The sequence below is a fragment of the Natrix helvetica genome, assembly GCF_964273705.1.
Source record: "Natrix helvetica genome assembly, chromosome: 1".
Lineage (NCBI taxonomy): Eukaryota > Metazoa > Chordata > Lepidosauria > Squamata > Natricidae > Natrix > Natrix helvetica.
In genome coordinates, this window is record NC_138548.1 from 199,079,138 (window position 1) to 199,096,609 (window position 17,472).

Below are 17,472 nucleotides of genomic sequence, written 5' to 3' on the forward strand. Positions count from 1 at the left end.
GACACCTGCAATAAGAAACCTCGAAAACAGAGCTATCACGACTTTACTCATGTCAATGGAAATTGAGATCCAAGGTATCTTTCCACCTGATGCAACTGCCCAAGAAATATGGGCTATTTTGGAAGATTGCTACAGGCCCGTTTCAATTGAATCCTCATGTTTGCTCATGTCTGAGTTCCATGGTTCGAAGTTGAAACCTGGTGAACGAATTGGTGGACATTTGACCAAACTGAAAAGAATGAGAAGTGAATTGAGACAAAATGGCCATGTAATCGATGATATCCAAATGATTAGCATCATCATTAACTCATTGAATTATGAATGGAAAGATGCTGTTGCAAAGATTAACTACGTGCCTATTGCTCAACGCACAGTTAACCACGTTTGCAGACTTTTAGTGGAAGACGAAGCTATCAGGTTAGCTACCCCACATCTGCAACGGCCTCCAGCACCAAAGGCTCCAGCCAGACGTCCCTTCCGAGGAAGAGGCTACGCTCCAAGGATGCCAAAATGCTACACCTGCAACCGTGTGGGACATGACACCCGGGATTGTCCCCAACGAGTTCCAGCTCCCGCCACGTACCAGCCCAGAGGAACAGATTCCAGAGGCAAAGGTAGAGGCGGAAGACAAGGTCGTCGTGGTCCAAGGCGTGATCCACAAGCTCCGCTTGCAACACTGGCCATAACCAACGTTCCACAACCTGATCCAAAGTTCGACAGACATCTTTTGTGGACTTTAGATAGTGGAGCAGCTGTGCACGTTACCCACAGAAGGGAACTTTTCACAGAGATGGGCGAACCAGAGCCCGAGTATCGAGAACTGTATTCCTTCACCAACCACACTTGCAAGGTTATGGGAAAAGGAACTGTTTACATTGAAGAGCTCGATACACACATCCCTGATGTTTATTACATACCTTCAGCAACCAGTAATTTGCTTAGTCAAAGTCACTTGTCTAGAGAGTTAAAGTTCCAGGTTCACCACCTCGAAAAAGCAAGTTACTTAGTTAAAGATGGTGATATTGTTGCTGAAACCATGCTGATTGGTGGTGTTTATTACTTAAAGCCAAAGCCTAAAGGGCAAGCACAGGCAAGTATGCAAACTCCAAAAAGGCACAACGCAAACCCAGAGAGAGTTGTCCCAGAGAGAGAAAGCGTTACTGTGCCAAAGGCTCCTAAAGCCAACAAACAAAGAAAACAGAAACAGATTGCTCAAAGCAAGCCTGAGGGTCCTCATGAAACTGTTAATGTTGAGAATTCACTAACTGGTAAACCTTTGCATTCCAGGTGTATTCACAAGTGGCACAGAAGATTGGGGCATGCCAGTTTCCGTGTTCTTAGAAAGATGCCGGAGTTCGCAAAAGGTTTGGATCTAAAGGGGTGTAAGGTGTTTTTGGATTGTGCGGTTTGCAAAAAGGCTAAATCCAAGGCGGCTGCAATTCCCAAACACGCTACACGCCGGTCAACACGCATTTTTGATTTGGTACACACTGACATAGTGGGTCCTTTCCCACCAACACTTGGTGGCAGAAAGTATTTTTTAACAATTGTAGATAATCATTCTAGATATGGATTTGTATATCCTATGAGAGAGAAATCTGAGACCTTTCAGATCTTTAAAGACTTTGCAGCGTTTGTTTCTACACAATACCAAGTTCGCATCGCCAGAATCCAGAGTGACCGTGGTGCAGAATTCATGTCTCAGCGTTTCCAGGACTGGATGCGTAAGAATGGAATTCTTCATCAGACATCTGCTCCATATACACCGGCTCATAACGGAGTCGTAGAAAGAAGACAAGGGGTTCTACAAACCATGATGCGTTGTCTTCTAGAAGATGCCAATCTCAGTAACGCATACTGGGGTGAAGCAATCAAATATGCAAATTACATTGTCAACCGTACTTGGAGCAGTGTAATCAATCAAACTCCTTTCTACATGCTATATGGCTACAAGCCTAATCTCAAGAACCTCCATATTTTTGGTTCATATGCTATGGTGAACACTCCCTTAAGTCAAAGAAGAAAGGGAGGTGCAGTAGCAAAGAGACTGAGATTTATGGGTATTGATGATAATTCAAAATGGTACAAATTCATTGATACTAAACATGTGATTGTCATTTCACAATCTGCTAATTTTGAGGAAGACATTGACTGGTCCAGGATTCATTCCAATGATCCTGAAGTTTATTTTCCTAGAGATGGTGTTCCAGATGCCACGCAGCCTGATGACAATTCGCAGGCAGATATTCCTTCTACCAGTTCTTCACAACCTGATGTTCCGTCTTCTCAAGCCGCGGATGCTGATGCTAGCGACGAACGTGAGGACGAGGATGATGATGAAGAAGAAGAAGACTGGTCTGTTGTTCCTAGACGCTCCAAGAGGGCCACAAAAGGAATCCCTCCACAACGTTATTCATGGCAACTGACAAAATCACCATTACCTTTGATTTGCAACGTTACTCTTCCTCCAGAGACATTCACACAAATCAAACAGCTTCCTGATTCAGAACAAGACAAGTGGTATGATGCAATGCAGGATGAAATGGACAGTTTAAAGAAACTTAATGTATTCACACCTGCAAAACCTCCAGCAAACAAGAAAGTCATTGGCACCCGATGGGTCTACAGAATCAAGAAGAAACCGAATGGTGAGTCTTTATACAAAGCCAGACTGGTAGCTCAGGGTTTCGCTCAACGTTATCCTGAGGACTACACAAACACTTACTCACCAACAGTCAGAACTGAAAGTGTAAAAATTGCTTTAACCACTGCAACTATTCTTGGTTTAGAAGTTTTTCAATTTGATGTGGACACAGCTTATCTACATGCAGACCTAGATGAAGAGATCTACGTGAGAAGCCCTCCAGGATTCCGAAAGCAAGAAGGGGATACCTGGTTCCTGAACAAAAGTCTTTATGGTCTGAAACAGTCAGGTTTAATGTGGTATTTATGTCTTACTGACAAACTAAATTCAATGGGCTTTATTAAGTCCGAAACTGATGAATGCGTGTTCACAAAAAGATCTAACAATGCATATGAGATAATTCTTGTTTATGTTGATGATATTGTTTATATTGGTCCAAATAAGAAAATGAGTGAGATTTTTGCTAAAAGTTTGCAGAGATACTTCACACTAAAATCTTTAGGACACATTAGCACTTATTTAGGTGTTCAAATTGAAAAGACACAGAAGGGGTTTAGTCTTTCACAAGAGGAGAAAATTGACCACATTCTACATCATTGCAACATGAAAGATGCTAGCACAACAAAGACACCCATGCAAACAGATTTTCACAACTTAACACATGAACCAAGTCCTGAGTTCGAGGATCAAACACTTTATCGTTCAGTCATTGGTTCACTATTATACATTAGTAGTTGGACCAGACCTGACATCGCACTTAGTGTTAATCTTTTATCACGACACGTAGGTAAGGCAACACAATTTCATTGGTCATGCATTAAGAAGTTGTTGAAATACCTAAAACACACTAAGCACATGAAGTTATTGCTAGAACCAACACACACTGATCAACCAAAGCTGATTTGTTTTGCCGACGCCGACTGGGCGAGCGACAAGAAGTCACGCAAAAGCACTTCTGGTTACATGATGTTCCTAAATGGTTGTCCTGTTTACTGGCAAGTGAGAAAACAGAGTTTTGTTTCATGTTCATCTACTGAAGCTGAATATGCTTGTGTTTCAGATGCTTGTAATTCTCTAACGTGGTTTGATGCTTTGATCACAGATATCTGGACACGTCCGATTCGACCAATCACCGTGATGGAAGATAATGTATCTGTTGTTTATATTTCTGAGTCACATTTTACAGGTTCTAGGTCCAGACACATTGACATTCGTTATCAAAACACAAAGCAATTAGTTAAGCAAGGTTTTGTTAAATTGCAATATGTTTCTACACATGATCAGATCGCAGACATGCTTAACAAACCACTTGCCGCAAATCAACACGAATATCTGCGAAAGAAGATGTGCCTTAATTGATGATTTGATGACGTCAGCCCAGACTAGCAAAAGAAGGGGTGTCACGATGTTAAAAAGTTTGCTAGGCCTGAACTGCCTAAACTGACACTCAAGAGTTAAACTAAGAAAGCTTTATTGCGCAGGTCATAAAACAAAAAAAGGTTCTTATCTGAAAGTGATTTATTGCGCACGCGTTACACATTCCAAAAATTCCTCTCTTTCTTTGTTCGGCAGCCAACTTTTGGCTGACGAAGCTTTCATTATCAAAATGTAACCAATTAGTTACTTCTGTTTTTCATTTACTTTTATTATTTCATTAATTAAAGTTTGTTTATTAATTAGAATATTTTCTTAAAGAGTATTTCTTTTCTAAATATCTCAAAAGATATGCAGAAGGGAATCAGCCACGGTTCATCGATCTCTAACAGGGTGTTTTTTTTCCCCTGACATGGTGAACCATAGCATAACAGCTCAGCAAAATGACTACAACAAGACAATCACCTGCCAAACATCCCTGGATCTGAGACCAATACAACCACTCCTGAAAAACACCTCCAAGGGGATATCATTACGGACTTTTGGTGAGATCCCATCCATTATTCGAGTTCTGATGTAGGCATACTTCCCTCTGTAGTTACAGAGTATAACAATTATCCCATGGGGTGGATTAAGGGGTGGGTGAGAAAAAAAGGTCTTCCACCTTTTAAATACTATTTTGATTGTGTTCGTAAAGTTTTTGGTGAGCTCCCATTCACTTCCTTTAAAGCAGGTCTTCCCTACCTGCCTTTCTAAATGTCCTATAGTGACCACCCTCCAGAATAGTAATAGTTAAGGTCAGACAGAGACACATGCAAGACCAGGACAAAAAAAAGGAGATGGAACTGGAACTTGAAGAAAATTAAATGAATTAGAGTTTATAAGATCACATCAGGAACATCTTGCTTCCAGAAGTTGTGAATGCTCCAACACTGGAAGTTTTTAAGAAGATGTTGGATAAGCATTTGTCTGAAGTGGCGTAGGGTTTCCTGCCCAGGCAGGGGGTTGGACTAGAAGATCTCCAAGGTTCCTTCCAACTGTATTTTCATTCATCCTTTAATAACTTCCTGTTCTTTCATATTAAAGTTAGATCAGAGGTGGTATTCAGCAGGTTCTGACCAGTTCTGGAGAACCAGTAGAAGAAATTTTGAGTAGTTCGGAGAACCAGTAAATACCACATCTGACTGGTCCCGCCGCATCTATTCTTTGCCTCCCTAGTCCCAGCTGATCGGGAGGGAATGGAGATTTTACAGATTTTCCTGTAAGGAGGCAAGGGAAGGAGATTTTCCTTCCCCTGCCACCTACCCACCCCCACCGAGGCAGTAGTAAAAAAAAATTGAAACCCACCCCTGGTCTAGTGCAGGGGTCTCCAACCTTGGCCACTTTAAGACTTGTGGACTGCCAGAATACCTCAGCCAGCCCTGGCTGAGGTATTCTGGGAGTTGAAGTCCACAAGTCCTAATGTGGTCATGTTTGGAGACCCCTGGTCTAGTGAGTCCACCATCCAGCTTGTCCAGTGCAAAAAAACCAACATCCTCTTCCTCTTGTCCTTTTAATTATGTCCTGCCAAAAGATGAAATTTTAAATCAGCATCCCACCTCTGGGAGAACGTGATAGTCCAAAATCACCCTGAAAGCTTCCAAGGCCAGCGGTGGAGTAGAATTTACTGTAGGTCTTGCTGTCTCTAACCCAGCATTTTAATCACGCTGCATTCCTTCCTACAACTAGAAAAAGAGCATCATGTTTTATACAAAGGCCATGTTTGCAAACAGTTAACTCAATTTTAACACACTGAAGCATAAACTAACTATAATTGCTGAGCTTATAGTGAGACACTGCAGTATAAATAGGTTGGTGAGCTTGTAGTTCAGTGTGTAGTTGAAATACAGTAAAGGATAGACATCTGTGATCAGATGAACTGCGATATTTACAGGCTTTGATAGAAAAACATCTCACAAAAATATGTTCTAAAAGGGTGATTCATCAAAGATGTTGCTATTTTAAAAAGGAGCAGGGCAGTGGTTGAGGTGTGAAAGTATGTTTTCAATACAATTTCAGTCTCAAAAACTCTGCTGTCAAATTAAGGATGATTTATTGTTCTTTGGATAAGATTAGAAATGAAGATTAGAAATGGTTGGGCATTTAATGTCCATTTCAGTGTAGAATTTCAAGGGAAACTCAGTAATTTACCTTTCATGACCAAATGTCTTATGAGCCAAAATGTTCTAATCTAAGATATCAAAATAATGTGTTAAAAAACATTATCACAAAATTGGTCCTGAAGAATCAATACTTGCCTGCTAGATAGATCCACAAAAGTAAAATAGAAATCAAATCCTAATTTGTTTAGATTATCTAACATAATCAAGTACATACAGTATGTTCTTGTGTTAGATACATGAATATCACAGAAGAAAAAGCCTATCAGCCATTATTTAAATACCAGCACTTCTAAAACTGCCGGTCATTTGAACCATTAGTTAGGTATTCACTACTGTACTCTAATTAATGCTGCAAACTTGAAATTTAGGCGCTACTAAGTATTCATGGCTAAGACGCTGACCGTGTCGATCAGAAAGGCTGGCAGTTTGGCGGTTCGAATCCCTAGTGCCGCGTAACGGAATGAGCTCCCGTTATTTGTCCCAGCTTCTGCCAACCTAGCAATTCGAAAGCATGTAAAAATGCAAATAGAAAAATAGGAACCCCTTTGGTGGGAAAGTGACAGCTTTTGGCATTTAGTCATGCCGGTCACATAACCATGGAGACGTCTTCGGGAAGCGCTGGCTGTTCGGCTTTGAAATGGCGATGAGCACCACCCCCTAGAGTTGGGAACGACTAGCACATATGTGCGAGGGGAACCTTTACTTTTACCTTGAAAAAACCCTTTAAAGAGACATTTTGCACATAGGGTATATTGTGGTGACTCAGGGAGATCCAGACAGTTTAAACCACAGCCCAACTTCCGACTCCTTGATTGACAGGACCCTGAAGTGGAAAGAACAACGAAAAAAATTTCTAAATTTTCAAGATTTATAAGGGGTGAGGCGGCAATCTCCAAATTTGACAGATGAAGGATGTCTTTCTCCTTGAAGTGGACAATGGGAAGTAGTCAAGCAACCCTGGAAGAGCCTGAACCCATCCAGTTATTAGCAGGAGAGCAAGGAAGAGAAATATTCCATCTCTCTCAGAGATGAAAGTTAGTCACTCAGTCCAGTTAATGTTGTCTTTCTTTGGCCACAGATACAGTACCTCTTGAGCAAATGACCCTGGAACTCCAGAAGGCATCGCCAGGCCAGAGCTGGGCTTATAACCTACTATGCCACATAATAAGAGTAAATCCCTGCCGTAGCCTTGTGGTGACCTTTTTTAAAGGGTCAGAGAGGTTGGGTACCCCAAGTGTTACAAACTGTACTTGGGTTGAAATAGAAAACTATACGGTCACTCTCCCTGTCACCCTCCATCCAGAGGACCATGGTCGGGAAGCTTATTGTCACGCAGTCCTGCATTTCAGCCTACAGGAACCAGTCTATCAAACCACATCTTCAGGGGTTTCACTCAAGACTGCTGGTAAGTTTGCAAGCCAAGAACCTTTACTGAACAGACACACCAGACTCTTGTTTCATTGCAGAAATGTATCAACAGCTTCCACTCTCTGGGGAAGATCAAACAATGTGGTTTTTTTCCCTTGTTATTATAAAAACATACAAATGGTGAACAGCCAGTTCAGACATATTTCGGGGGGGGGGCAGATGTTTACGGTTGTATTTTTCTTTTAAACTGCATTAACTCTTTCTCCATTTTTTAAAAAAAGGAATGCACACACTATTACATGCATGTTTAGGATCAGAGTAGCGGTTCTTATTCACTAGGAAATGTTAAGTGAACTTCACATGGCAGATGCCATATGCTCAATTTTTTGTGTCAGTTTGGGAAAAGACTGCTGCTCCTGTTGTGTGCCACTTGGCCCTAGGCCCCAAGAACACAATGAGGATAAAACATGGACAATAGGTTAGGGAAGAAGAAGATTGCAATTATCAGAACTGTAAGCTTTATGACTGCCAAGAGCCTTTTTTTTCCTACAGCATTTAGATTACCCGATGTACCTTTTCCTCCCTAAAAGAGGGTGAAAATTTGGGTGGGTCTTATACACCAAGTGTATAGCCCCACCCACTCACCGCCCCCCACCCTTTGGCCTCTGCCTCCCAGCAATATACCTCCTTGCAGCAAATGGGGAAGATGGGGCTTGCAGCGGTGGCAATAGGCTATGGCAATCCCTGCAGCCTGAAACAGCTGATGATTGGGAGGCCCATGCTGACATTGAAAGTGAAACTTGCTGTTTGCTGCATGGAGGCAAATTGCTGGGAGGCAGAGGCAGATTTTTTTTTCTTGTGCTAATCAGACTGTTGCTGTTTGCTGCAAGGAGGTAAGTCAATAACTATAAATGCTATAGAGTGTTCAAATTATTAGACTTATTTTTTAAAGACTGCTTTATTAAAGACGACAACTTAATAAAATGAAGAAGCTTTTTAAAATAAATGCTTGATCTGAAGAGCCCTAGTGCTATTGTATCTTCTTTTAAATAGCAGAGAATAACTATAATTCCAGGAAGCCACAACAATTTTAACAGTATCTGTACAAGTATAGTCTGAAATGTAACACCACAAACAGTGTATATTGTCTGTACTGTTTGCTGTTTGTTGCAAGGAGGCAAATTGCCAAGATTGTAACCAGGGTCTGCCCAAAAGTCTCTCTCTTACCTATATGTGTAACAGAAGACTTTATTATAAGCATGCAGAAAAAGTATGTGATTGCTCAGGTAGGAGAGAAAAAGACTCTATACATGCTCAGAGACTTTTCTTTATTATATAATATGAAAAGAGACCACATCATAATGGTGAGGTTGCCAGCCAGCTATGATACATACCATTCTAGACCACCTGCTCATATCAATTCCTGCTTATTTTGAGGTCTGTTTTATTGATGGTTAAATAAGAGAAACAGAAGTTACAACTCCTAAAATTACAAGAGAAAGAATAATTTTATTATTAGGGTTGATTACTGGAAGCTAAAACATATGAAGAATGGTTGCAGTTTAATGAAAAGAAGGACTAGGGGAGACATGAAAGCGGTGTTCCAATATCTCAGGGGTTGCCACAAAGAAGAGGGAGTCAAACTATTCTCCAAGGCACCTGAGGGTAGAACAAGAAGCAATGGGTGGAAACTAATCAAGGAGAGAAGTAAATTAGAACTAAGGAAAAATTTCCTGATAGAACAATTAATCAGTGGAACAATTTGAGTCCAGAAGTTGTGAATGCTCCAACACTGGAAGTTTTTAAGAAAATGCTGGACAATCATTTGTCTGAAGTGGTGCAGGGTTCCCTGCCTAAGCAGGGGTTGGACTAGAAGACCTCCAAGGTCCCTTCCAACTCTGTTATTCTATTCTATTCTATACTGTAACTTATTAATTTCAATTAGTATTAACAATTAATATGTATTAATATCATGAAGGGAAACATCGTTATTATGAGATTATTATTACAGAATACTATTATTATTACTAGGATGAATATTACTCAAAAGAATTGTAACCAGACTGTCTATATGGATTTTGAACATGTTGCTCTTTCTATTTATTTATTTTTTTAAAATACAATCAGATGAGAAATATTCCATCTCTCTCAGAGATGAAAGCCAGCCATTCGTTCCAATTAATGTTGCCTTTCTTTGGCCACAGATACAATACCTCTTGAGCAAATGACCCTGGAACTCCAGAAGGCATCGCCAGGCCAGAGCTGGGCTTATAACCTACTATGCCACATAATAAGAGTAAATCCCTGCCGTAGCCTTGTGGTGACCTTTTTTAAAGGGTCAGAGAGGTTGGGTACCCCAAGTGTTACAAACTGTACTTGGGTTGAAATAGAAAACTATACGGTCACTCTCCCTGTCACCCTCCATCCAGAGGACCATGGTCGGGAAGCTTATTGTCACGCAGCCCTGCATTTCAGCCTACAGGAACCAGTCTATCAAACCACATCTTCAGGGGTTTCACTCAAGACCGCTGGTAAGTTTGCAAGCCAAGAACCTTTAATAAACAGACACGCCCGACCCTTGTCTCATTGCAGAAATGTATCAACAGCTTCCACTCTCTGGGGAAGATCAAACAATGTGGTTTTTCCCCCTTGTTATTATAAAAAACATACAAATGGTGAACAGCCAGTTCGGACATATTTCAAGGGAGGGGGGGCAGATGTTTAAGGTTGTATTTTTCTTTTAACTTTCTCCATTTTTTAAAAAAATGGATGCTATGGTAGATCTCAGAATGCCAACAAGGAAAGACTGATTAGTGTTTAAAAACAAAATGCCAAGATTGTAAACCAGGATCTGCCCAAAAGTCTCTCTTTTACCCACATGTGTAACAGAATACTTTATTATAAGCATGCAGAAAAAGCATGTGATTGCTCAGGTAGGAGAGAAAAATACTCTATACATGCTCAGAGACTTTTCTTTATTATATAATATGAAGAGAGACCACATCATAATGTTGAGGTTGTCAGCCAGCCTATGAAACATATTATTCTAGACCTCCTCCTCATATCAATTCCTGCTTATTTAGTTATGCTTGGAAAGTTACTTTAATTAAATATGTTTCATCAACTCATTTTTAAAATAAGAACTAATCTTTCCTACCCTGTTCTTCAGCTAGTACATTTCTGAAATAAAGGTGACACATTTATTTATCTTCCGTGTCACAGATGGACTAAAGTGCCTCTATTTACTATTTTATAATATTTCTACTGTATATATCCTTTCAATTAATGCCATCAAGACTGATAACAGTATAAACAATAGCAGAGAAACAAAACAAAACAGCAGAAAAAATAGAAGTTGTGACTGGAAGACTCTTAATTTGGAGAGGAAGTGATTCCACAAATGGGAAATGGTAGAGTGAAAAGCGTATTCACATGAATCCATGAATAGTGAAAGGAGTGTTGTCCTCCCCGACAAGAGAACATTTGCAAGCCCCCACCCACCCAAAACTGGATAGATTCTTCCTGAGAAAAGTCTCTTATCTGTTCCCCATTTAATTTAATTTATATAATTAATTCAATTTACTTTATTCAATTGAGGCACAACCCAATTCTGAACAACTCTGGGTGACTCACAATCTAACAAAAATAAAATAGTAAAATATAATACAATTAAAAAACAAATGCAAACAAAATTAAACAAGGGGTTAAAAGATTATCATGAATCATCTGAACTACCGCAATTGGCAACCAGGGCTGGACTTGAGGGACACACCCAGTTTTCCAGTCAATGCTTTCCAGTCAATATCAAGAATTATATTTAGCATTATATCAAGAGAATCAGGAAACTAATTTTAAGTGAAACTTTCCTTGAGGGAGAAAAGAAAATTATGCCTTGTGAGTAAAGCATATCATTCTGTATTTTCCTCAGCATATCACATTTTCCTCCTTGTAAAACTCAAACTATCTTTTAGTGGTTCCTCACATGTCCGGATTATTGGCAGACCTGCATTTTATCAGCCCACTTATTTTCCCAAAATCTTTGGCTTAACCAGCTAAGGATCATCCGAATTTACATGAACTGAAACATGTAAAGCTATGGTCATTTTAGTCACTCCAGATTTAGTCTAGCGTTGTCTTTATGCAAAATTTTCCTTTGCTATTGAGTTATAAATTTGGCCTAAAATGCACCAATAATTGCTAATAGACCAAAATATTATTTCTTGAAACTTAAGAGGTCTGAAATTTATATATCAGTTAAAGATGTACTAATTCAATGGCTGAAAAAATGGTTGTGACTTTTTGTGTGAACATATGTAAAATGCAATATCCCATCTGACAATATAACTGTAAGCTGGTGCTGGGGTATAATCAAATGATAGATACCTCACATGTCATATGCTCTTCAGAGCCAGTTTCAGATCATATTAATGTAATATTATGCTTGGACAATATGAATCACATGTGAAATACATGTGAAATACAGCTTTCTTTATTCATGTTTCCTTTGCTTTGGAGAATTTGTAGTTCTTTTATAATATAAAGTAGTATAATAGTATTCTGGAATATCATCAATGCACTTCGGTGATATACTGAATTTTCTTTGCAAAGTTCACCCCTTCTAAAATATCTAAATATTTTGACAATAATGTTGTGATGTTTCATTCTCCTTTTCTAATCGTCTTCCTATCTGGTTTTCAGAATCCTATTTGGCTATCATTGTAGCTGTTACTGTTGTTGCTGCTTTGCTAGTCTGTGTGCTGGTGGTCTTTCTCATCTTCATCATTAAACTTTGGATCAATTAATGCAATGGAAAAGGCAACTCAATGAGTATGTATGTATGTATGTATGTATGTATGTATGTATGTATGTATGTATGTATTTGTGTTACAACCCCTGGTATGCCCAAATTCATACCAGGTTCAAATCCCAGTAAGGGTATGGCTAGCTGATGAGAGCTAAATAGCTTGAAATAGATCTATGCTAGTCTCCCTTTATTTATTTATCAGCACAAATACAACATATATATATTCCTAGAAAATGCACATGTGAAAGGAATGCCAACAATCATGTATGATATATTATTCTTATAATAAACTGACAGGGCAATATTATATTCATGTAAATTCACTTCCCCTTCCCATAGTGTATATAATATTATAGAAGGAAGTGAATAATGCATTTACTAGCAATACAACAACTTTGTAACTAAAACACTTTGAGAGCCAGCAATGAAATACAAATGTATATAAAATTGCTGCAAAAAACATTTGCTGCAAAAAAAAAACAACCCAGGAAACTGGAGCATCAGGACATAAATTAGTACATTGAAATCAATGCCCATTTTGTATCCAACAATATTAACATTCTATGTTTCCAGATATTCAGAATATTTTTTTCAGTATCTAACCACAGAAATTTAATGGAACAGGGCAATACCCCAAACCTGGATACCTGAAAACTGTTCTTAAGGAGGAATGAGAATGTATAGCAATAATTTAGTGGATCGGGAATAAGAATTTATGACAGCCAAATAGACCAGAGAAAAACAATATATGCCACAAAAATTATAACTGTAAGAATAACATCATAGTACATATTGTAAATACAATACAACGCTGTGTATGGTAGTCTTTCCACAAACAAGTTGCTTTCTTGTTCTAACAACTAGTTAAAAAAACATAGCCCCTAGGAGAGTTACTCCTAAAATTGTATCTTCCAATTGATTGTTTAACATAACCTCAAGGATTTTACACGGCAAGACAGTCAGCGTAGGAGTGAACAATTGCTCTTGGGCTGCTAAGTAAAATAAGAGAAGAAAGAACTTTATTCAGCTTCTTGCGTTTTACATGGACAATTCCTGAAAGGCTGAAGAATTCCTGCACAACTTTTCTGCAGGACTTGGGAGGGAACAGGAAGGCTATTCCATCAGGCCCGTGGAATAAATGCTATTCAATAAATGATAACATGAAGATAAGCAACTGATTAAAATACTTCTTCAAATAAAATGTCATAATTGCTGGCTAAACAAGATGAATATAAACAGAATCTGAAAGGAAAAGAAGAAAGTAAAATATGCATTATTCATGCAAGCACAGAAGTATACCCACCTGATAAAGTGTGAGAGCTCACAATATGATGGGTTCTACCAGAGTTACCTAGGATTCATGGTGGCCATGAGCAGCAAGCTACACTAAAGATACAGAGATGCAGTCAGAGATTCAGGGCAGTGGACTTTCTTTGACATCAAAGAGGGTTAAGAAAATATTTCTGCACTTGCATTCACCAGGAACCATGAAGAACCGGCACCATGGAATATGACAAACAAGGTCCATGAGGAAGGCACTGCTTTAGAAAGACCTTTAAAACCAGCTGAACTAGCAAACAAATACAAGCCTATCCCATGTTATTCTGTTTTTTAAAAATTTGCCAAACACCTACAGTTGACTTTTTAAAAATTGTGCTTTCTTAATCATACCCAACAAAAATATGTGTGTGTATAACTAGATGACAACATGAAATAAAAATTAACTGCCGCTCAAATACTTGAAATCTGTAATACAAATTAAGCAAGTTTTAAAATCTGACAAACTATTCATATTTTCTTCCTTGCTTCTTTGTTCAAAATTACTACCACCAAAAGTAAAAGCACACCCAAACATAACACAAATATTAACAAACTTTCAGCAGACTACAGCTTGGGAGCGGGGTTGAGGGAGTGACTGTCTCAAGGTAACCCAGTGAGTTCCATGATTGAGTGGGGCCTTGAATCCGGATTTCCTCAAAGTCCAGCATCTTAACTGCTGCAAAACAAAATATACATTTTCTTCTAGAGTTTTTTTTTAACATTCCCATATAACATCTTTTAAATCAAATCAAATAATTGTTAATGGAAATTCATGCTGTAGAAACTTGTAGAAACCAAGTTCATGTTGAACTTTCACTGGGAGAAAGTTTTCTGCAACCATTTGGCTGAAATCTGCTTACTGCTGATTAGAAAACCCCGCTCCACCTTCTGCATGCCAACCCTTCAGGAATTTGGAAGCTATTATTGAATCTCCTTTTAGCATAAGCATATATTTATTGAATGTATGGACACAGTTCTGCCTCTTGGATGGGGATGGGCAATCTTTCAATGGGCAAGGTTTGCAGTTTATCCAAGAGTTTTATTCACACTGTGGTGGAGTCTAGGCGTAACAGGAAGGATGGGCAAAGATGTTCTCATGATCATCAAAAGCATTGACTTGGTTTCAAAGACAAAAAGGTGCTTCACAGCTTCTAAAGATGCCCCCAACAAAGCCCCAGTTATACTGACCTACAGCTGTTACCATTTGTAAAACAGTCAGAGAACCTACAATGTTTCATAAAATGACATTGCTGATTTTTGGGTGGACTAGAAGACCTCCAAGGTCCCTATAATAGAATAACTCTGTTATTCTATTATAATAGAAAAGAGAATAATGTACTTTGGATTAGTTGTGACTGTAGACTCAGGCACTTATTCCTTCTCTTCTGTTCTTGATGTAGATAATGCATTTCTGTTAACTGGTGTGTCATTTTAAGGTTTCCATGATTCTTTGGAAATGATGTTCCCAGCAAGCCCTCTTCCAGAACAATCTCACACATGCTCATACTGAAGAAATAGTTGTGGTAGTCAGCGAAACATGATTGTGAAACAGGGGTGCATGAATGGACCCAATTACATTAAGATGAATTCAGAAATTTCTTCCAATTGTTGCAAATTCCAGGTTTCTGGTCTTGATCTGGATATTAAAAACATAAGGAAGACAAACATACCCTCTCAAAAGGGGGGGGTGAGAAAGAAAGAGAAAGAAAGAAATAAGGAAAGAAAGAAAGGGAAAAGAGCAACCTGTTCTGCTGGGAGTGAGGGTGTGGTTGGTTAGGGGCTGAGAATCCCATGACTAAATGCTGGCCTTTGCAAAATATGAAAAGCACACCAGCAATAGCAAAACAACAAAAACATTAATACTGCTTTTAGATAAAGCCAGCCTCTTAGTCCTTAAGGAGTTATGTCAAAATACCCTGAATGTATAGATTGACTAGACTTTTGGGCTTCAATGCCAGTGAAATCTGCAAAGCTGTACTTGCTGCATAGTCCAAAACTGGCTTGATATAGACCCATCTGGAGCCAGCCACGGCATGCTTCGCCCACCCTCAGATCCCCAGCTATTATTATAACTGCCTCCCCCACTTCTCCTGCCTGCAAGGCAGTTGCCTGGAGCTCTCCTTGAAGTTATTTTTCTCCAACCAGAACATCACTGCACACGTGTTGGCTTGTTCATTGAGGAGAAAATCTTGGGGGTCAGCAATGTTAGGGAATTGGGTCAATCTAGCCAAGATAGCTAGCTGCTTTCTTTTATAGGTCCTGTAGTAGCTTGCCCACTGCAAGATATTTACTGTCCCCAGACAACTCCAATCTGATTTTGAAACACCTTTCCTCTGAAATGGCTTGCCAAGGAATCCACTCCAGGAGTTGGCAAGGCATCTTATCCCACCTTCTGAAGCAAGCTCCATCTCAAACAGCGAAGTCCAATATGTCCCTTTGCTTTCACACCTAAAGAGGGGGAGGCACCATATGTTGCGGAAATTATGTCAACACAGACTCCCCTCCTTTTTTTTTGCTCTTGGGGGACCTGCCCAGCATTTCCCACATTAGATTCTTCAACTTCTTTTCCTGCTCTTTACAGTATTCCTCTAAGCCACCCACTTAGTGGAGGCTTAAAACACACCTACTTGCATTCTTATTTTGATCAAAATGGGGTGGGGGGGAAGCAATTGCACTGCTGAATTTAAGTATCTCCATGAACTTTAGAAAAATGGCCCCAGAACAATGGGAAAATATGTGGATGAAAGGTTTAAAATTTACACTAAACTATAATTTAAAAGGAAAATTGTATAAGATGATGTATTGTTGATATTTAACACCAGATAAGTTATCCTGACTGTATAAAGGTATTTAAAATGAATGTTGGAAGTGTAAAAGCAAAGAAGGAACTTCTTATCATTGTGGTTGATGTGTGATAAAGCAAAGGAATTTTGGAGTAAGATTCATATTATACTTTACTTTTACTTTTACTTTTATTTAGACTTCTATACCGCCCCCTCTCCCCAAAGGGACTCGGGGCGGTGTACAGTCAGATATTATAATATAGAACATTCTTAAAACAAAAATAAAAATGAAACCAGAAACTTTTCTTTTGGGTTTCATGGAAAAAGATTTGGAGAAGTGTGGAACATTGTTATTATATATGTTGACAGCAGCAAGACTATTATGCGCACAAAAATGGAAGGACATTTTGATTTCCACCATGGACGAATGGCTACAGAAGCTGATGGCAGAAATGGCTAAATTGACTGTTTTGGTTAAAGGAAAGAATATAAGTACCTTTGTTTCCACATGGAAACATCTGAACTTTGTGCTTGAAGTGGGGGGGGGGATGAAACTTTGGTTTTGGGTTTTATTGACTAGATTGATACCTTTTTATAGAAATGGCTATCTTATATTATTATGGAAAAGCAATAAGTTGTGGTTTGATGTTAATGCTTTTTTTTAACTTCAACAGAGGGAGTCAGAAGTCAATGTTTCTGTTTTTCTTTTTCTCCAGTCTCTCCTCACTTTTCCCTCCCTCTTTCCCTACACTGTGTCTTCCTATTTACTTTTGTATTTTGTATTTTATCTTATAACCTAATAAAAATTTTAAACATGAAAAAGAAGAATGGCCCAGGATCTGTGGGTGGTTCTTCCCTATTTCAGAACAATAAAACATCCAGAAGGGAAAACTGGTTACCAGTCCTGCTTTAAAAGGCAGAAATAAATACTTAGTATCACATAAACACATATTTATATCTTTGAATCAGGATATGCCAAAGAAAATGGAGTGCAGAAAGACACAATTTTGGGGTAAG

At 38.9% G+C, this 17,472-nt stretch overlaps 1 protein-coding gene across 2 annotated transcripts in view; it reads left to right on the top strand.

The window, feature by feature from the left end:
- LOC309382866 (intercellular adhesion molecule 4-like) overlaps positions 1-17,268 on the top strand; it is a 35,885-nt gene extending 18,617 nt beyond the window's left edge. Inside the window, exons 5-9 of one of the 2 annotated variants that reach the window (XM_081934804.1) lie at positions 4,432-4,563; positions 7,259-7,585; positions 9,753-10,079; positions 12,247-12,375; positions 13,835-17,268. In XM_081934804.1, the coding sequence (XP_081790930.1) occupies positions 4,432-4,563; positions 7,259-7,585; positions 9,753-10,079; positions 12,247-12,350 (890 nt within the window). In that variant the 3' untranslated portion in view covers positions 12,351-12,375; positions 13,835-17,268. The remainder of the gene's footprint in view (positions 1-4,431; positions 4,564-7,258; positions 7,586-9,752; positions 10,080-12,246; positions 12,376-13,834) is intronic. The other variant, XM_081934805.1, reaches the window with a different exon arrangement.
- The last annotated feature ends 204 nt before the right edge of the window (positions 17,269-17,472 follow it).